This window comes from Gymnoscopelus braueri, assembly GCF_963280865.1.
Source record: "Gymnoscopelus braueri genome assembly, chromosome: 14".
In the NCBI taxonomy this organism is placed as follows: Eukaryota; Metazoa; Chordata; class Actinopteri; order Myctophiformes; family Myctophidae; genus Gymnoscopelus; species Gymnoscopelus braueri.
The window spans coordinates 15,698,551-15,721,486 of NC_137619.1; the positions used below are offsets into that span (position 1 = coordinate 15,698,551).

The window sequence follows — 22,936 nt, forward strand, 5'->3', positions numbered from 1 at the left end:
ATTTACCCACATTAACCACTCAAACCCTATATATTTCACTGACCAGAGTACTCCAGTGATCTAAACGTGGCCCTCTATTTTATTCCGTCTATACCAAATCTCTTTGCTGAAAGTATCCAATCTACAAGCTCGCAACGCGTTGTGAGGTTGCAGATCTGTTTTCACGCTAGCCCTGGCATCCCTATGTTTGGCACACTTTCTAATTCTTTATTTATTTATTTCACACATTTTCAAAATAGCCAAAATAGCAGATCTACAAGCTTGTACATCAGCTATTTTCACTATTCTTTGTATGACCAAGTATATAGGGCTTAAGTGGTTTTAAGCTATGTGCAGCAGATGAGCAGGCTTTCCCACAGCCTCCTCTACCAGCCTCCATCTGACATTTTATAAATGGCTCCATGTGCTCTGTAGCGTAACCTTTGGTTCCATCCATATTAGGTGTCGTGCCCTGATCAAAGGAGGGCGTCGCTCAGTATTAAACAAGACTTTAACAAGTCTGCAAGCACAATTTAGGGCCCTTGAGCGGTCATTCTTCAAAAATGCACGGAGTGACGCGGAGGAATTTACAAACATTCGCCGCACATTATCTTGTTACAAACAGTCCTAATCCCCACTCTCTCCCTGATAGTAGCAACAGATAATTGCTCCTCCATTGGGAGAGATTTATTTTGTTTCCCTTATTGTGCTGGGCCCTTACTTAGAGATTCCTTGTATCTGAAATATCAGACAAGCTGTTTGTGAATGTGTAACTTTGTACTTTTTGATGTTTCTGAGTTGGCTACGTGAATTTAAACTTAAATAAAGTGAAATGTTGAGGAATGCAAAACAGTGTTTTGACGCTCTGAACACATTGCTCTTTTGCCCCTCATAAAGGTTCCAGATAATTTTAAGAGGCACATGAGCGGTGAAGTTTTGGGAAACACCTCATAAGCTAAAGGTACGTCTTACAATGTTCTTTATGATGCACATAGCTCTATGAAGGATCTGGGAAACGGGCCCCGAGTCTTTGTTTGTGTGAGATCAAACTATAATCTGGTGCTTTTGATAGATGTTGCGTTTTATTTCAAATGTTTATGGAAATACCCAGCAACAGTCTTGTGTGGTCCTGTGTTTAATGAAACACACTTGCATACACCGCTCACAGCCGTTGGTTGCTGGCTCACTCGCCAGCAACCAAGACTATCCATGAACTCTCAATCTGAAGAGGACTGTATTAAAATGGGAGCCTGCCTCCTTTCAAGTTATCATCCAATTGCCACTGGTTGCACCCAGAGGGTGGGGGCACCCAGTGGGTGGGTGTGAGGGTCAGCCGGGATTGAGCCAAAGGAGTCACAATGGCTCACAGTGAATGCTGGGAAGAACAGGGCTAGTGGCTCAGCAGACCAGCTGTGTTGGTGCTGTCGGCCTCATCAAACTCCAGTCCATCTCCACAAGACCACATGGGGCTCCCACATAGGGCAGAACCAGGAGGATTAACTGCTTTGTGTGAACGGTTCATATACAAGTGTTCAGGGGTCAAGCTGGTCAGGGCTCCCCTCTACTGCAGACTGATGTGCTGTGGTGTATTATTTTGATTGGGCCAAATTAGAATGTGAGCTTCAGCAATATCAACTTTAACTCCAATTCTAAAGTTTATACCAAGTATAAAGGAGTGGGTGAAATTATTTTGTGCAAGCTATGATGTGTGGTTCAGAAGGTAGAGCTTGGGAATCGGAAGGTTCCTGATTCAATCCCCAGCTCCCTTAAGGTTATCGTTGAAGTGTCCTTGAGCAAGACAATGAATCCGTAACTGTTCGATGTGCAGGTTGGTGCCTTGTATGGTTTCCTCCACCATCAGTGTGTGAAAGGGTAATGCACACTGTGAAGCGCTTTGGATAATGGTGCTATATAAATGCACTATTTACCATTTATGATAGTCACGGCTCAGGCAGAAACCTTTTTGATTTTTTTTCATAAATCAATTCCCCATTTAAAACGTCATCGTATGACAGTGTTGTGCAAAGGTAGGCGTAGCAAAAACGTCTATCTAGGTCTAGATCAGTCATTTTTATGCTGAAAAAAATCCTTGAAAATGTTCACCTATATAATCACATGGCCAAAATAGCGACGCCGGCTTTAAAGTGATAAAGTCTGTGGGTTTTATGAATAATTAACCAATGAAAGGTTTTAACAAGAGCACTGAATAATAACTACATTGGATCTATTGGAACACAGGTTATTTTTCCATTTTTTGTGTTTTTTAACATGAAAGGTTTTCTGCCCAACAGCGATATGCTTACAATTAACACTATGAGCAAAGCTGTTGGCTTTGTCTACTATCATGCGCAATTAATTCACACCTAAGCGAACACTAAGCTACCCTAAGATTCCCACTTGGCTGAGAGGCAGGTCTGCATTTCTGCTAAGAACAATAGGAGTGAGCAGCAAGCTGTTTTGGTTTGCACTGACAGGTAGGAGGGTATAGTGGTCGCAAACTACACAAAACACTGAGATGTCATCAACGTTCAGCAGAAACAAAATCCTCATGGGTTGGAAGTGGGGTGCTGAAGCGATACCTCAACTTGTTCCACGTCTGAACAAGGAGACGGGGAGTAGAGAGTAAAACGATTTGGCAGCTGTGTGTGAGTCCACATTTGACAAATGACATTTCTGTATGGACGGATGGATTCTAATGCCGCCCCTGGGGCGTGGGCGATTCTGTGACATACTGCACAGGTGCGCAGGCCCAGAGGTGGAAAACTTCAGGTGATTCTGCAAATAAAGAGACCTCTTAAAAATCCCACACCTGCAGGGGCTGAGAGCCAATAGAATTTCAGAACTAAGCCTATAGCCTCGGGTCATTTTCCTATTAACCAAACACTCCAAGCTGCAAAGATTCATGGTCCAAGTCTAAATATGAAAGCTAAATAAGAGGCCTTTTAATGAACCCCCAAGGAAAGATTTCATGTCAGACTGACATGCTGATCAGATATGAGGGATGTTTAGCCAAAGACAGCTATGATGTCATTGGGTAAAAAACTAAAAATTATGCACTGTGAGCTTGTAAATCAGCTAGTTTCGGAATAATTTATAAACGTTTTGTAGTTAAGTGGTTAAGCGTTTTAGCAAGTGTGCTCATTTTATCACCTGTATGTGTGTGTGTGTGTGTGTGTGTGTGTGTGTGTGTGTGTGTGTGTGTGTGTGTGTGTGTGTGTGTGCAGCCTGATCTCCAGTGTGTGTGTGTGTGTGTGTGTGTGTGTGTGTGTGTGTGTGTGTGTAAAAAATGCTATAGTCAGAATGAAATACATACATAGGTGTTAGCATGATCCAAAACAAACAAGTTCAAATCTATTCACGAGGAGCAGTGTAGTTTGAATTTTAACCATAATTTGAGTCCTATATTAAAATCATTCCAGAGTTTTTCCCCCTTGAACTTCTACAGTATTCCTTCCTGTGTACGTGAGGAAAATCAAAATAGCTGCCTTTCTAGAGGAGGACAAGAGAGGAGATTTTGATTTTTGTTTTCTCAGCTAAAAACAGGCTTTTATGTCCTTGCCACCATCTTGATAAACATACATAAACAGTGCAACACGGGACAAAGGACACAAAAAAAACATCACACAAATGTGTTGCAATTCACTATGACAGCAGAACACAACTCCCCTCAACACTGGGTCTATCATCTAGTCTAGCCTGTATCAGACAAAGCCTTGGTTACCAGGTATCCACATCACTGGGCCCACATCACATGAGTGTATGAGTGGAACTAAAAATAACTAACATTTAAAAAAAAAGTGTTGACATTTCTAAAAAATACATTGTATAGCCCATCTACAAGCTCACAACGCGTGTTGCATTGTAAGCAATAGATCGGCTATTTTCACCATGTGACACCGTCATGCGGCAAAGTCTAAACTTAAGTGGTTAAAAGGACTCCTGGCTAAAAAGCCTCATATACCTTAATACATAATACTTGCCATCTATAACTATAAACATAACTAAAACCAACTTAATACTTCCTAAGGTAAATATGAGCATCAAACAATATTTTAAATAGGTTTTTATTAGCACATGCATTCCATAGGGCTGGACAAATGACATCATCAACTTGCGACGGGCGTTGTCCCCCTTGTGTAAAAGATGAACTATTTCTAAAATAAAGAAAATATTTAAGGTGTTTTTCATTTAAAAAAATAGTTATAGAGGGCAATTATAATGTATTAAGGCATATGAGGCTTATTAGCCAGGGATCATTTTAAAAGCTTGCATTACGCTTGCATTACACAAAAGCGCTATATAAATGCACCATTTACCATTTACCATTACAGTTGGAATCTGCCTTGAGTTTGTTGAAGCAGATTCTGTAATCCCTAAACATGCTGTAATTTTACAGCAAGTCTCAAAATGAAAATGGAAATACAATGGAAAATTACAATGGAAATTACGTATTATTAACTGAAGCACTTAAGTGAAACGTAAACAAAGGACGCTGGTGAAACGTAAATAAGGAACAATTAAGTGAAATAAGCTGCTCCAAGACACATCGAAGAACCTAGTCAGGAAAAACATGGTATGATGTCTGAGTCTGACCCCATGACACACCTGCCTTTGTTTTATGAACCCTCTGGAGGAGGAGTGTTGTCCATAGACATTGTCTAATAAACATTGCCTTGTGTACAACTACATTAGAGTTACAGCAATGGAGCCCAGTGTATACATGTCATTGTCTGTTCCTCTGTTTGGCAAAAAACGGTCAATAGTTCTTTTTGAGTGGAGGTAGCTGCTAGCAAACCAGAAGAGACTATGATACTGTGTAGTCAGCAAAAAAATATTCCGTCATTAAAATCTGATTAGCATTAGAGTAATAAACTGTCCTTTTTACGATCAGATGTGGAATTCAGGTTAGTGCCCAGTTTACAGAGCCTACAAAGCAATGTAGGTCTCCGTGTCTCTCTGGACAGGGTGAGAGGTTGGTCCTCAGTCCAAGCCCTCCATAGCTCAGACGTCTGGCCCATAAATGATACAGGCCATGTGAGACTGCCTGTGATAAGTCTTCCTTGTATGGGCTTTGACATTTTTATATCCATGGCTGAAATGCAGCCTTTCCAATGTAAATGTTGTCTTTCAGACTTACAGTATGTCTACCTAAATTCATTTTTCATTCAGGGCAAATATATACACCCCTAAGTTATCTTAATTTTTTAAGCAACACTTAAGTTTGAAATGGGGATAAACATATAAATATAATATATACCTCACATTTATCACATTAACATGAATGGCGATCGTGCATGGCACACTGTGCCCTTTAAGAAATAATCTTAAGGTTAGATGGGGGGGGGGGGGGAGATACCTTTTCCAAAACGATTCCTCAAGCTTTTGACTCAAGAGGAACACTCTTTTTGCATGTAACCAAGATGTCACATTCATAGATCAGGCAATTCCTAAACGGCTTAATAAGTTAAACTGATACATTTACAAGTCGTTGGAGCCCCCATAACTTGCAAAATAAACAGAAATTGGTTGAGCTTAAATAAAATTTGATGAGGAGATAATTTAACGAGTACACAAGCATGAAAGGTCTCTCTCAGCTACAGGGGCACTGCACATTAAGTGAGCGGATTAACTGGGAGTCTGGAGAGGCAGCTATGCACACAGTGAACGTCATGATAAAGACAAATATGGCTGATCAGGTCCAGCAATAGGGATAAGTCTCCACATGTCCTCAAAACACTGTCTGCTATTCAAAATTCGAAATGGGAATTTGATCTTAAACTTACAAGTGTTCCAAAAGAATTGCCTGATTTACAGGCCTTTAACAATCCTGTTTGGACAGTTCAAAAAGCCTTTGAAAACTGTGATTACAGTACATGATTGAAATTAATTGACCAACATGTGAATGTTATTCTTGTGATCAATCAGTATGTGAACATGAATACCTATTTTTCAAAGCTAGAAACCACAGTAACAAACCTATAATCTACGATATCAGTAAGACATTATACACCAGATCTGCTCCACTGACAGTGAATTGAAAGCTGACATGGTGGATTCATTTAGTTTGTTTGGGCTTTTAGATTTAACCAGCCTGTTTTAACTGCAGTGTTACCACCAGCTATGCAGCTAAAATAATCTACATATCCATGTGAAATCCCCCTACATATTGCTTGTCTGACTGACATGCTGATCAGATATGAGGGATCTCAATAACGATCAATGATGTCATTACTTTTTCTTAGCTCCCAAGTTGACAATGGTTCATGAGAACCTCAGAATAACAAATGCATTAAGGCTAACCTCCTATTTAAAGGCTTGTAGGAAAGGGATTCTCACAGCAGCCTGATATATTATTTCCATATCTCATCCATAAGCCACATCATTGGAGAGCTGGTTAGAAATATCACGGGGCATTACATATAAGTCTAGGGTATCAGTGGAACAGAGTCCAAATCCATGGGAATGAATTTACTGGAGGCCGTTCTTTTATCACCCCTATCTACGAAGAGGTGATCAAAGACAGATGTGTTTTGTTGTCGGTACAATTTACTTGGATATAAAAATCCACTTCCTATATTCCCTTTAATAAATCCTATGTAGAGATACAAGCATCAGATGAGAGGCCAGGTGTCAAGCCTAGAAAGGAGGTTTCTGTTATTATTTGGCATGGGTGCATCTACTCATTCATTCAACCGTTTGTTCATTCATTCAGAGCCATTTACCTGAATTGTAATGAATAATGGTCCTGTAGGTTACGGTATCTTTCACATAACAATCAACAGCATTGTGGTGGTCAGAGGTGGCAAAGCGAGGGGGGGGGCAGGTTGTTGTCAGGGATGAGGCCACTTTGATCTCTGAAATACCATCGTTGCCTTTGTTGATGACAGAATACCTGGAAAAGGGATTTTCAATCAGAGGACCTGCATGGGAATCCCCGACAGGCAATGATAACACAGGCTACACATGCACACACGTGTCCGCGCACACACACACACACACACACACACACACACACACACACACACACACACACACACACACACACACACACACACACACACACACACACACACACACACACACACACACACCCTTCATTTTAGGCAGCAGAGAGTCTCATATCAGATTCCTGTGCTGTGAAACCTTGACCTACATGTGAAAAGATTATTTTTTCTACATGCACTTAAGAGTTAACCAAATTCACCCCTCTCTCATCCAGACATATGCATGCACACATTCTCTCTTGTTCTCACACACACACACACAAACCCAGAGTCCCACATATGACAACAGCCTATGTTTACCTCTCAGACTTCCATCCCACACATCCTGTTTGCAGCAGCATCTTTCATTGTTCCGGAGATATCTACAGTACCTGAACTGGTAGCAACCCTTTATCACACTTTCGAGTTCTTTCCATTGCTACCATTGTTATGAAGGTTTAAGAGTTCAGTGTCTCAAGATACACTAGTCTAAAGCACCCTTTGTTCCTGTACTTTTGTTTTGTTATCGACTTCTTGGCAGCATGCCTTCTTGATCCTTTTATAGTTTTTGAGGAGGGATGAGGAGTGGATGGAAAGAGAGGGGCGGAGATGGAAAAATCTACTGATAAATGAGAAGAGTAGAAGATTCTGATGAGCGAAAAAAAAACACTTTTGTTGTTGTCTTTGACACGCAAAAGACTTCAAGGGAAACATTACACCCCATGTAAAAAGGTAAAGGATGAGTATGTTTGTGCAGGGTTTCAGGGGTAAGAAGGCCTTGCTTATTCCAGCACAAAGCCTAAAAAGTTGATTGAGATGAAGGGGGCACCTTGAGTACCAACGCCCCAGCTGATGTCACCCAGAGGAAGTGCTTTGAAGCGGATGAGGGCAGAGGGATATCCTGGCATCACAATACACTGTTGTACGCCAGCAGCCTCCGCAGGAGATGATGCTATCCCTATGAGGAGTGGGCTCCACAATGCAGGGCTGTATGGGATGAAATGATATTTGCCATAACGGGAGCATCTTGATGATGGGACTATGCACTATCTATGCACAGAGATGTGTACCTTGAAATGAGGGTGGCTACACAAATGACGCAACTCTCTTAAAAATGTTACAAGAATTGTTGTTCACGATTAACGTGTAAAACGGTGTAAAGGTGTAAAATAGCCAATAATAGCAGTTATACGTAGGAGGGTTGATTTTGGAACAATTTGTGTTATGCAAAATAAGTGTACTCTTCAATTGCATGAACTTAATGAAACAGTGTACCCAATAGATTTAAAGGCTATTCAAAAGCAGTAGCCCAAAATAATAGTATTCAATACTATTACGATACTGCCCTCTAGTGGTTATAAAGTGCAAATATACCTTGTGATGACCTTTTTTAACAAGCTTACAAAATTTCCAAGTAAAGGTCGGCCTTAATTGCTTATTTTTTCTTTCTTTTTGTGTGTGTGGGGGGTGGGGGCTGCATTAGTATAGGGGACCCGCTGTGTAAATAAAACAAATAGGACTTTTTAAGTACTTTTACTGTAGGCTAGGCTACTTACAAACAATAGTTGCACTATTCCATACTGCCACAAGGGGTCAGAATCATTCTATGTATTTATTAGGATATCGGCTAACGAATTAATGGATAGAGAAAGATAATATTCCGTGATACGTCAATCGTGGTTATAATATGCATCCTATTAACGTAGTACATACCTGGACAAATCCTTTATTTATGCAGCATGTTGGGTGACCATGACTTGACTGAAGATTGCTAAGAGATGTTCACCTGGTGTTTCACATAACATTAATGCACGTTAGACTAGCCGGGATATTTTGGTAGAATTATACACTGAAACAGTGTAATAAACCACCGCTCATCCGTTACTAAAAACTTGCTGAATAATAACTGTAGGAAACCGAAACAGACAGCATCACTTGATAGCTAATGCAAGACACCTGTGTCCAACCTTCCAGCGACTATATAAACATCAAGGGAATTGTAGTCCCAAATATCAGGGGAATTGTAGTCCTAGACCTAGTAACTTCAACAGCTTTTAATTCAAACTTTTCAGCTCGAGACCCAAAAGATTAACTATCTCCCCGTGACCCAAACTTACATAAATACCTGTTTAAAATATATATATATTTTCTGGAAATCTTTTGAAAAGATTTGAAACAATTATGGGATTTAAGTAAAGAAAGACTTGGGTGATAGGCTGCTATCAACACTTTCAGAATTAATTGCCTGAAGATGCCTCTAACACAATATGGTAGCCTACTTTATTTTATACTTTATTATCTTTTAACAAGATTGGAGGTTTCCTGTTGAAATGTAATTATGCCAAATAATTTACCAATTTGTACAAGTTCTGCCAGCAATCCCTTCTTTCATGGATGTTAGCATTTGTTCACAACTTTTCCCAGCATCAAACTCTATAAAAGGATATACAGTTTAACCATTAGGAACATAATGAAATCACAGTACAATTAAAAAATTACAGAGTTGTCTTGGCATATTGCCAAGCTCATGACTTATGAGCAGTGTTGCACATACATCTCAGAATAAGGGGTCCCAAGAGGCAACTTACATTACATCATGTTGGCCCAACGTGATGTAATGTAAGTTGCCTCTTGGGTAACTTACATTACCATCAGTAGTATAGCAGCTTTGTATTTTAACAGACAACTTGTTGCATCATTATGGTGATCCGGTGTGACCCAACATCGTTGGGTCACACCAGCTCACCATAATGATGCAACAAGTTGTCTGTTAAAATACAGTCCAACAAGCAACAACACACAAACATGCAGGCATTGATTACAGAGAATATAACTTTATTTTCTTCATAATCTTTGATCAAATATATGGTTCTATCACCTTATCTTTGGACAGATAGAACGGATATGGTGTAATACTCACACAGGTGTACTGTGCTCCAGGTATTTAGGTATTTCCTTTGAACTCATACTTCCAGATGACTTGAGATATCAGCATCAAAGCGACCCCCTCCACTCTCTCCCCACCTGTAATGCAGTGACAACAGTAGCACTGTAAATAGTCTATAGCCTACCTCATGCTGCATCAGTCTACAATGAGGGCTTACTCATTCCCTTATTTATTGCTATCATCAGATCATTGAACATAGGAACAAGTGTTTGATTTGATTGGAAAAGTTGAACCACAACACAGGATACAGGGGAGAGTATATGATTAAATATTTTCTCTGTGAGTCACTGCTCAGAGTAGTAGTTCTTTAGATTGAGACCTAAAAGAGAAATTTGACCAAACTAGTGAAAATAGCTACAAGCCCACAACATATCACGATGCGACGTGTCGTGAGTTTGTAGATCTGCTATTTTCACTGCTTCTTAAAAGTATTTTCCCCCTCTAATTAATGGATTTTTAACATTTTTGGGGGGATTTTCTATTTTCTTTAGAAATAACAATTTTTTTAAAAATGCAGGAAACAAAAAATAAAGCGGAATTTACTTGCCTCCCATAAAAACCCACTGTTTGGGAAACAGTGGTTCAGAGGATGCTAACAGTTCATTGCACACAGAAATACTGCAAAGGGCAATGGAAAGAATGCTTGGCGCAACCACATAGAGATTTTGACATCTGAGTTTGCCATGAGAGATTATTTGCTGCAGTGAGCACTGCCCAGCCTCTCAGACAGACAGCTGTGTGATGACCTTCAACAAACATGCCAAATGGTAGCACCAACCAATGAAATCATCTTCATCTTTTTGTAACAACAAACAAGTATGTTCTTACATAATTTTACTTGGCAGGTTTGCTATCTAGATTCACACACACACACACACACACACACACGCACACACGCACACACGCACACACACACAATCTGATGATAGTAGTTGTCTCTGAAGCCTACATTTATCTTATACTTATACTAGTCCATAACCAGGGATGCGTACACAATTATGTGCAGACTTGAGACCTCAACCACGACTCAGACTAAACTGAAATGGTGCTAAATAGCACTAAAAGTGGTCATTTGGCTTGTAATCATAAGGGAAGCTCTTTTAGTGCTATATAGCACCTATCTTAAAGGTGCTATATAGCACCTTTGTCAAATGGTGCTATATAGGACCATTAGAGAGGTGCCAAACTAAGCTGAAGAACTAGTAGAAAACCTCTAAAGAACCATACAGGGGCTTAAATGCCTGCAGATCAATTAACCCTGGCATTGCTCTATTGAGTCACAGCAGTCTTAATTGAGTTAACCCAATCTTTTACACCTGTAATCATATGATAATAATGTTGATTCTGATTCAAAATGTATTAATAGTAAAAATCCCTGCATATGCCAATGGTCAATGCCATATGCAAGTTCAGATCGATTGGTCAACCCACACTGAAGAGAAAATAGATGAGGACAGACAGAAGGACAGACTTTGGATTGTAGGATATAGTAGGATAGTAGAAAGTAGAATAGGGTAGGGTAGGGTAGTATGATTACTGGGAATATGGGAACATAGCTGCTCCTAGGATCTGCGAGTTCTACTAAAGGTGGTGCGGGTGAGCACACCACAGGGATAATAATAATAATAACTTTATTTGTATTGCACTTTTCAAAACAGGAGTTACAAAATGCTGAACAGCAATTGGAGCATAAAATATATAAATAAAGTAAAATAAAACATACAAAGAAATCCACCCGAAACACAGTTTAAGTGCAGACATGTGCCCACATCAACAAACAAACAAAATACATACAAACATACACAAACACAATTGGGGATGTCCCTACTGTCCCTGCAGGACACATACGAAAACAGGTGTTCGATTAGGGCAAAATTGATTGTGAAGGACAGACAACTACCCCAGTAGACTGGCAAGCATCTGAGGATACTCACACCCTGGTCCCAGGAGCTTGAGCCTCAATGGTTTTTTCCCCTGCAGCTGTCAGAGCCCTGAACATGAGGACAGAAAACTAAAACAAAATTAAATAAATAAATAACATTCATCTGTAAATAGCCATGCTTGTTTTGCTCACACTGTTACATGCACTGCTAATGTACAGAGATACTTGTACTTGATACTGTATATACTAATACATCTGACACTAAATTAGCCTGCCCCCCTTTAGCCACATCCCCCACTAACCAGAAGGTGTGTTTTGCCTGTCGTTTTTAAACCTTATTTTAATCTGGGGTTATTTTTGTTCTTTTTATTTCGTTACAATCCAGTATTATCTCCATTATTATCTTACCACACTGTCCACACACCAAGCTGTTTGTACCTGTTCCAGTATGAGCGAGTGAGTGGCTGTGCACTGTTCCATATTGGCACAAGGGGTCAGTATATCCTATCCGTACTTTCTGACTACGGATTGTCCATCATTTTTTCTCATCCAGTAATGTGCCTACTCAATATTCTCATTATTTATTTAGCCTATTTATTATAATATCGACTATTGTATACTAATTAATTTACAGACTGTAGTACTAGTGCAGTAATGTGCACTAGCTGGCCTAATGGTCAGGGTCCGTCCAATTATTTGCACTGGTTTCAGCACAGCACACCCCAACATCTGACACTAATTGTGTGTTGGCTAGTGAGGCGCGTCCTAGCTAGACCTGCGCGCATACTGGTTCTTATCAGCGTGACGTCGTCTGTTAAGGGGTAGCCTCGGAAACCCATGTTTTTTTTTGTTAAGGGGTCTATGCCATAGAGGTATAATGCAGGCAGGCAGCATGCATATTATTAGCCTTGATACCAGGCAAGCAGATCATTAACATAGTTACATGCCTGGACAAATCCTTTATCAGTGCCCAAATGCAACTGGTCTAATTCAACCGGTCACGGGTAATATGCATACTATTAACATAGTACATGCCTGGACAGATACTTTATTTGTGCAGCGTGTGTTAGGCGAGTTGAATAAAGATGGTCAACAGATGTTCAAACGCAAACCAGTGAATGTTGCCAGGTTTTCCGAGAGAAACAAGCAACCAGGTCTATGAAAATAAGCCCAAAATAAGCGACTAGCCTACAGCCATTTGAAAATCTTGAAAAAAAGTTAAACATTTTGAATATATATTTTAAAACATTTTAACACTAACCTAAGGCCACATGAGTGTCGGATATTTGTAAACAGCAACAAGCTCACAACGCATCGCGATGCGAGGGTTCTATTTTCAAAAGAATCTTGAAAAAAAGTGTAACATTTTGAATATTTTTTTGAAACATTTTAACACTTATCTGAAAATGTTTGAGAACCACTGTTTTAAAACTTTGGGCAAGCAAGCCCAAAATAAGAAAGAAGCCCAAAGTCGCTTATGATAAGCGGACATGGCAACACTGAAACCAGTGAGCGACCAATGGGGGGAGTGGTCGTTTGGCCAGGGGGCGGGGCATCGCCTCCTCTAGCAGAACCCAGGAGGAGATAGTGTTTGACAAACAGGTTGGTTTCGGCTGCAGGGCATCATCATCTCAGAGGAGAGAGAGAGGACGTTGTTGCCTTGCAAGGAACTTTTATCTATTTCCATAGTATGTGAATATACGTGCAGACCAGGGTATATCTTTTTTTACACCGTCTTTTCGTTGCTGGATACTCTCGGACTCTTCGGACTGTTCTGCGGAAGACAAAAAAAAATGCTGGGAAGGAAAGTGTCTGTATCGGGAATGACCCTGCCGGACCGTAGCAGGGTGGCCGAGAGGCTGCAAGCGGCTCTGGCCGGCCTGCAGGAGCTGCGTCTGCTGAAGGAGAAGCAGGGCGACATGGTGCACTGGGCGCTGCGGATGGACCGGGAGGAACCGGTGGTGTCTTCCTCCTCCTCCTCCGTCCAGGCAGCACAGGGCTGTTGTCCCAATAACGTGGGGGCCGAGGAGCAGCGCCTGGAAGCATCGCTGACAGCACTGAAGCAACAGTTGGTAAGATGCAGTGATGTAAAGTAACTAAGTACATGTACTCAAGTACTGTGCTTAAGTACAGTTTTTTGAGGATTTATTTTTTCACCTTACTGGAGTATTTTCCAATTTGCAGTACTTTTATATTTCTACTGTACTTAATTGAATTGCAGATCTACAAGCTCACGATGCGTCACATCATAGATCTGCTATTTTCGAAAGATCATGTTTATACATTTTTGGAAACTTGTGAAATGGGACATTCTGCATTTGACAATTTACATTTGAATTTGAAATACCAATACTTTTTTACTTTTACTCAAGTAATATTTTAATTCCGGACTTTTACTTGTAACTTTTACTTGAGTATTTCTAAATGTCAGTATCGATACTTTTACTTAAGTAAAACATTGGAGTACTTTTCCCACCACTGGAAGATGTAATCATTAATATGTAGGCCTGTATAGCATCACGTTTCACTTGCTTGTCTATTGTGGAATTATATTAGCCTGGTAAAGAAGCCCCTCCCTCCGGAAAATCTCATTTCCATTTGATTTCAGGAATAAATTACAAATGAGATTTCCGGAGGGAGGGTTTACCAGGCTAGAATTATATGGCCAATGGTATATAAAAAAAGATAAAGGACTATACATAGGCTAGTAAGGTATGCCCGCTGAATCTAATTGTCTTTCGAATAATACGCCTGATTACCGTTAGAATACCTTTAGATCCGCTGATAGCCATTGTAATGTATTACACTGCAGTCAATACTAGTGATTTTTCCTCCTCTCAGTTGGGGGTAGGAAGTAGCCTAGGATTTAAAAAAAAGTGTCATAAATCATGGTTCATTGCAGGACCACGGGACTCTGGGGCAATGAGGTGGACTCTGGTGGGGGGGTTCTGGTGTACTTTAATTATTAACCACTTTAATGTAGGTGGAAACATACTGTAATAACTTCCAAGCATGCTGGTTTGACTTTAGGTTTGTGTTTTCTAAAGTTGAGTGTTTGTCCTCCTCACCACACTGCCACCACGGGACAGTCACATTTTCTAAGGACACAATTAAGTCATTTTATGAAGAGGCTCTGATATGATAGAACCTCCTCAGTCCTCGGTGCAGAACTGTGTGGAGATTACACCACAATTTTGGGCTAATGTATATTTATACAGTTTCTAAACTGTACAAATATTGTACAGTTTAGAAACTGTACAATATATTGTGGAGATTAAATTATTATTCTTGGTTTACAGTGGAACTGCATTACTTATATTGTAGAATATCCTCCAAACTGACTATTTCATTATCAAACGCAAAGGGGATACAACACGACAGGGGCTTGTGGTAGCGTTTTTTATGTATGTATTTATTTATTTTATGGAGCAAAACTCCTTGTTTTGTCAGACACCCCTAAATAGAAACACTCATTTTCACATCACATGCTCAAAACTCAGATAATGCCAAATGATGCATATTGAAGGGGAACCTCATACGGTTGACACCACCACAGCTGTATACAAATCAAACAGGCTCTATCTTCTGATCTGCAGCAAACACACCCTCACACCAACCCTTCCTCCACCAGTAGTTTACACAATGGCCAGGCCCTCTCTGTGGGGGAGAAATGAGTTATCCACTCCTACCTCCTCCAGACTCCTCTCTGTCCTCCCGAGGTTAATCATCAGCCAACCTACTCGTTTGTTTTTTCTGATGGGTGTACATTAGAACCTCCTTTATACAAACAACACACTTAGAGCTGTCTGATCTACCCTCCAGGCAGAATGAGTGAAAAAGTGTACTAAACCTCAAAGTAATATCCCCAGTCTCAATTTAACTCAGCAAGTGTACAATTGTAACCAAATGGACCTGTAAGGTTTGCATAACATATCAGAATGCATTTGACCTTTTGATTTGAACTTTATTCCCATTAAAAACTTGCACTTGTGTAAAGTTTGCAAACAAAACAAAAAAACTGTGGGGATCAAGCTTCATTTAAGTTTGGTCCCCCCTGGCTTTGATGCAGGAGAGGTTCTGAATGTGTCCTCTGCTTCACAGTGTCGTCTACGCAGGCAAGACGTCGGCCTGAAGACCCACTTGCAGCAGCTAGACCAGCAGATCAGTGAACTGAAGCTGGATGTGGGCAAAGCATCGACTGAACAACAGCTGGAGAGCGACAGTAGACCAAGCTCAGGTCAGTGGACACGTGTCACACCATTCCACAAATAAACAAACCTCCATTTACACAGCTGGAAGGCGTCTTGTATGCTGAGCTCCCAGTGCAGCACAGTACACTGTAAACACCCGAATTAACATTTTGGATTTTACAGTGTATACAATCAAACAATCTAACAAAACACACACACACACCCACACCCACACCACCACATGCTGTCTCTGTCTTTTAGCTATTTAGTCATTTAAAGAGGCAAAACCTGTTGCCACATGCCATTCATATCATATCATTTCTCTTTAGGTTTCTATGAGCTCAGTGATGGCGGCTCCTGCTCCCTGTCCAACTCGTGTACATCTGTGTACAGCGAGTGCCTGTCGTCCTCCTCCCAGACCAGCCTCCTCATCTCGGCGGGCCCTACAAGCCCCACTGCATGTCACACCCGTGGGCTCTCTTCTCAGGCCGACGTGTGCCGTCGGCGGTCCGCTGACGAGACTGTCACCCAGCCCAACCCTCCACGTGCCATGGGTGTCCATCTGGGCAGCAGCAGGATTCGAGTGGGTACTGACCGGGCAAGACCAAGACCTGTGTCAACAGGTACGCAGCAGTTTTTTGCATTGCATCTTAAAGGAACACAATCACAATGTTTGACTCTATTTATTGGTTGTAGGGCTAATGTTCCATTAACAATATAAAAAGCATCAAAGCCAGTGTCAGTTAAACCAAAGGTCTCTTATTAATTGTATTAGCAGAAGCACCATGTAAATGTTGTTACAATGTGGTTTATTGCTCATACTGGCATGCTGTATATAAATTTCATTGAAAAGAAGCAAGTATTAACTTTGATTGTGTGCTGTATCACCAGGTGATCTAGATAAGGTGATGACCCTGGGGATGGGCTGCTATAAGTCTGCATGTGAGAAGAAATCGTCGATGTGCACCAACCTCAAGACCTTGACAGTGGACCCGAGGTTCCAGAATAACCTGGTGTCCCGCAGTGGGATGGAGGTGTACCAGTACCCCAGCCCCCTCCACGCTGTCGCTCTCCAGAGCCCCATTTTTGCCCTGGATGGGGAACCAGCCAGTCCTGGGCTCTCAGAGGGTACAGGGCCCCAAGCAGACGGCGTCCGCAATATTGACACTCCCCAGAGAGCACAGGGGATGTCTGAGATCAAGCCCCTGGGTTACATAGACAAGGTTCTTCAACGCAGCATGACCAAGATTAATATCCAAGGTGACGCAGGAAGAGACACTCTGCGCGCTCATGCTGGTTATCACAGAGAAGCTAGTGAAGTTCAAACGATTTCTCCCGAAGTGCCAAACGTTCAAGTATCTCCACTACAGCCAACATCAATGCAGACACCGGACACCATCCTAGCCGACAGCCACAGGAACAGACGGGTAGGATACTCCGGCAAGGAGCAGGCGAATATCAACCAATCAGTTGGAGCCCCAGACGTTTCATACCGCTACTCCTATCCTGCTGCCATGAGGGACTACAGCTCTAGTGAGGTCGTGACCTGTACTGCTCGAAACAATGGCAAGATCCCAGGAGACCCTGCTAGCACAGCAAGAACACACTCAGAGAAAAGGTACAGGGACATCCCAATGTCGAGGGGGGTTGAGAAGAAGGCCGTGGAGCAAAGGCACTTAATCAACCATAACTCCAGCACAGAAGAAAGTCATGGTTTTGAGGTCCATGTGGGTCACAACTTGTCTAACCCTGACTTTGTCCATGCCAAGTTTGTCCCTGCCGGGTCACAGCAGGTCAAGGTGAGGCAGGCAGACCGCAAGACCAAGGCTGTGAAGCTGAGAAGAAGAAGCACTGAGAAGACCAAAGGTTCAAGATATCCCCAGGGCTACTCGGAAAGGACCACGGAGGCCAGTGGTGGACTCAAGGGAAGGTCAGGGAAAGGAAAGATGGCCCAGAAGTTGACCAGCTGCCTGGAGGAGCTAGGGCACTCTGGCTCAGACTCGAGCCTCTACAGCCCTGGCCTCATGCACACCCACAGGGTCTATCCCAAGCCACACCCAATCCCCCCTGTTGGCAAGTGCAGCAAAGGCCGCAGACCTCAGTCCCTGGAGTTGGAGCAGTCTGCTGAACAGAGAAAGAGGAGGCAGGGGACTACCCAGTGGCCAACCGATATGGAAATGCACCAGGCTGCCTGTGTCCAGCGACAGAGGCCACGAGAGCCCCATACACAGGCACTAGCAAATAGGCAGGTGGTTCGCAGTGTGAGCACCAGGTCACACTCAGACCAATGGGCAGGACCACGACGAGCCTTCCAGCCCTCTGTGTCAGCCGCTTCATTCTTTAGTAGCCTCAATTCCAGATACCCTCCAGCTCCGTTCCCCATGTCCAGCCAGTACCCGCCCCGATGTGAGTCAGAGTACTCGGCTGAATGCGCCTCACTGTTCCACTCCACCATTGCTGAAAGTAGTGAGGGGGAGATGAGTGACAACACCACCAATCGCTTTGGAGACAGTGAGTTCAGCCGGAGCTTCCGGTCCCATTCCGACTCTGACAGCAGCCTATCCCCTGACGAGGAGGAAGTGGAAGGGGGTCTGGTGTGGCCTGAGGCTGCTCAAGGACCCACTGCTGCTGGACTGGCCTTGCAGCAGCAGCCACGCCCCGAGCCCCCGGCCTGTCGCATCAAAGCCTCCCGAGCCCTAAAGAAGAAGATCCGTAGGTTCCAACCTGCGGGCTTGAAGATCATGACCCTGGTATAGTGGAGTCCCTCCATAATACAGCATGAAAACATTTCAAAACCTTGAGAACTGTCATAAATTTCATCTGTTTTGTAGATGAACCTTAACAACTATTTGTACAGAAACAAACCGATTGATCGAAAAGCAGTTGTCAGATGGAGAAGAAAACAGCATTGCTAGAATTTGTGTATTCGCTGCTGCAATGTTATGCAGCAGCTGAAAACAAAAGATTTATAAAAATTCTATAAAAACATGTACCGTAAATCGTATTGATTGCCATGCTTACTTTTCAAATAATTCCATTCGTGTGATTCTTTGCAAATGGATACAACTTCAATTTGAACATTGCTTTCATATAATTGTTCAGAATTACAATAATTGTTTTTATGCTTCTTATATTTAGAAGAAAGAATCCTGCACACTGTGTGTGAAAAGTTTTAATGGGAAACACAACGTTTTGGTCCAGAGACCTTCATCAGGTTATCTTGTTGTTATCAAGTCTTGATAACAACAATATAACCTTCTCTAAGGACCAAAACGTTGTTTCCCATTAAAAGTTTATTTTTGCATTTGAACACAGTGCACAGGAGTCTTTCTTATGTGTTATCTGCTCTTGGTCCTCTCTGGCACACCCCTCGTTCTCTAGGTGTGCAACGGTTTTGCTCGTTTTTATACTTATTATATTTGCCATTAATGTTCAATTTCTGTACATTGATCTCTCTTTCTTCTTGCACATTGGTTTTATTGCATATATTTCACTGCATAATAAAACACTATTTAATATATGCTTCATCGCCACCTTGTTTTTACTCAATTGCATTTCCAATTTAGGCATTTAGCGGAGTAACTTGTCCAGAGCGAATTGCAAAGTGTAGGGTAAGTGTTATGAACAGTTTTAAGTGGCCATGGATAATAATAAGCAATGGCACAACTGAAGGACAGCATTGGACAGCTTTTAAACAGCATAAATAAACATGTTTCACTGCTTATTACTTGAACTGGCACTAAACTCTGCTTGATGGACACCAATTACAGCTGAGTAGCTTGAACTGCATTTGTCTTAAATTCCAGTGTACACAGTCAAACCAGATGCTTAATATTTAAAAATAGATCAGTGCTTATCTGTGCTCAGGCATTTTCCTATAAACTAAACATGCTCACAGGCACTCATACAATCTCAGCAAGAATGTGGTTGATGAAATGAGCTCAGGTTTCTGAGTGAAGTCTGGTCTGGTTTTAAAAAGAGTTGGGGTAGATGGCAGAAGGCACAGAGGATTTAGTCAGAAGGACCGACGATAAGAGGTTCCTCATTTCAGAGCTGTCATGAAGAGATTAGACAGTGGGCAGCTGCACAGAACTGCCCAATAATCTCATTTCCAAAATCTGCTTTGGTATCTTACTATTAAAATTCCTTCACTTTCAAAGTCCAGTTGAGCGAAAGGTTACTGTTGTGAATGTAACCAGCCACAGGCCTTCCACACATCACTCCCCCAGTTAATTTGTAATGGTATGATTTTCTCCCATCATGCAATCATTTAAAGTTTCCATAAGAGGCTTAATGGGACTGAAACATTTCAGCAGTTCATAAATGTTTACATTTAAGTTATTTGCCTGCAGGTCTCCATATCACTGTGGCAACCGTTTTTTAACCACATTATAACCCTCAGGGTGCGGTCACACTGAACTTTAATTATGCCTATGAGGGCGGATTCTGTCAATGCTTTTCAATGGGAACAGAGCTTTTTTTTTGCAGAAATCCGCAAATGGCAACAAACCGCTCCATTCCCATTGAAAAGCATTGACAGAATCCGCCCGCATAGGTAAAATTCCAGTTCGGTGTGACCACACCCTTACTCCCTATTTTGGGCAGATTTTCCAAAAATTCTAAAATGTTAACTTTTATCTTTTAAATTCAATCATAGCAAACACATCACATCTCAATGCGTTGTGAGCTTGTAGCTCGCTATTTTAGCTATTTGTCGACAAAGTGGCCCTATACAAAGTCTATAGGGCTTAAGTGGTTAAGGCTGATGAATATGATTCTTCTGCTTTCTTTCTTTCTTGAAATGATCAATTCAGTTTCAAAATGGAAAACCTTCTATTCTGTGGATAAGAGCGTTCATCAAAGGAGTATTTGTTAATTCAGTAGCTACATTCTTTTCTCAGAATGCTCAGCTCACACAGGTCCAAAGGGCGCATGTTGTCATTAACATCAAAGATAACATTTTAAATGTAGAAAGTTGTGCCAACAGCTACAATTGGGTCTTGGGTCTTTCTTCTTTCTTCTTCTTTTTGTGAGGATTTGTAGGTCCCACTGACCTTTGACCCCTCCATAAGCACGTCAGGGAGTGGCCAGTGGGATTAGAGCTGTTGTTTTTTTTCAAACAGGCTCAGAAGGACAGCATGACAGGCTCTGGACGGGTCTTTGATGTAGAGTCGAGCAGGACCGTGTAAGCTTGACCTTGTTAGTTTGCTGACCTTTCCAGCTGTTGAGCTGGCTCATCTCTAGGCACGTTTCCCCCAGAATGGAGGGGTCATGGGCCGTTTTGTACCCCTTCTATCTACAACTGTCTCTTTGGGGGTTTGTTGTTTCATTAAAAAAATGTATTGTATTAAGCTTGGGCAGATACAGGCTTTATGAATAACATTCAAAGAGCCTGCTATCACTGATCTGCAGATACTCAGTCAGTTCCGTTGGACTCGGTTTGTTTGAGTCTGTTTCTGGTACAAAGATGAATCAGATGCTTACCCAAGATCTGTTCAGTTTTACCCTTTTCTTCTACAATGTTTTCTGTGAAATCTAAATGCGTAGGGTTTCACAGTATCACTACCTCAACGAATACAAAACCTGGGTAATTGCATGCTGGTTTCATTGGTTAATTTGGTACTCTGGCTGGGAAGGGAAAGCCCTGGGGTCAAGTTGGAAACTGAGACCTGTGGAGCAGGTGTACAAATCCACACCTGCAAATAGGATTTGGTCAGTGGATGTTTTATGGGGTATGAATTGAGGGAAAGATTATGTGTGTGTGGAGAGGTGCTATTTTTTCACTGCTTCATGAAGTATGGTCCACGAGGGCTTGTCATGGTATACCGTACTAAAGGATTACAGATGTTGAGTGGGATCTCATTACATTGATCTTGGTTCAAGGACTCTGGCATCAGGAACTTAAAAGCAAATGGGTAACTGATCATACCAGATACCAGATCTGCCAGTAAAGGGTCTTGACTGACATATTTTACCCAACGGCCATTAAAAAGGTCACTGTAACTGCTTGCTGTTCAGATTGATGTGCACCTGAATAACTGAAATAATCACAAACCAAATGAGTTGTTACTAGAGGCAGAAACTCGTTCAATGAACAATATAATGTAACTAATTAAATGTATACTGCATCCTCGTATCAGAAAATTCATAAGCAATGAAAGTAACTTCCCTGAGTACTGCAACTTAATCAAAGGAAAATATAGCATGAGGTTTTCTTATCACACTCTCTCTTAAGCAGACATGCTTGTCACTGTCCTTAGGGGGGATATAAATAGATAGGTATGTCATGCATAGCTCCTCTGAGGCTTGGGCCAGGTGAACACTGATAGGTAATGCAGGGAATGCATGCCAGTGAGCTACTTTGAGCAGTGATCTTCTTACACATTGCACATTCAGCCGGCGGACATTGCATTTCCTCAGATAACACACATTAGTCTCATCTAAAGATGCAGTACTTGGTTTAAGACCATCCCTTCTAAAGCGGCTACCTTTGTTTTTGTCCACAGAATGTCTGTCGGGTATTCCAAATGATTAAGGAATAATTTGGAATAAATTAAAAGGCAGCACAGAAGGCACAGAAGGCACAGAAGGCACACACAACAAGAAAAACATTGCAAATACACATTTAAGAGAGAAAGGAGAACAATAAAAGTGTGTCCCACAGATAGGTGCTAATTAAATTTTGAATTGGTTCAGATTAGGTCACAGGTGGGGGAAAGGGAGCACGGTTCTCCTTTTACGTCTGCATGAGGTAATCCCAAAGTTAAACATGGGCCCATCCCAGTCTGTCTCCAGACTGTCATTCCCAGCACATAATATCTGCCTTTAAGCATGTTTTCTGTTTGTCTATCTTTATCATAGTTGTTTCTGTATTTTTCCAAGCGTGTATAAGTGTAATCACCGTCTGCACCATGCACCATATCCATATCAATTTGGGAAATGTACTTTGATGGTG

At 41.6% G+C, this 22,936-nt stretch overlaps 1 protein-coding gene across 1 annotated transcript; it reads left to right on the forward strand.

Moving 5' to 3' along the window:
- Positions 1-13,407: 13,407 nt before the first annotated feature.
- dact2 (dishevelled-binding antagonist of beta-catenin 2) lies at positions 13,408-19,503 on the forward strand. The gene is made up of 4 exons (XM_080448737.1): positions 13,408-13,863; positions 15,893-16,028; positions 16,311-16,604; positions 16,873-19,503. Exons 1-4 carry the CDS (start codon positions 13,585-13,587, stop codon positions 18,735-18,737), a joined length of 2,574 nt encoding a protein of 857 aa, XP_080304863.1. The 5' UTR covers positions 13,408-13,584; the 3' UTR covers positions 18,738-19,503.
- Positions 19,504-22,936: the final 3,433 nt, after the last annotated feature.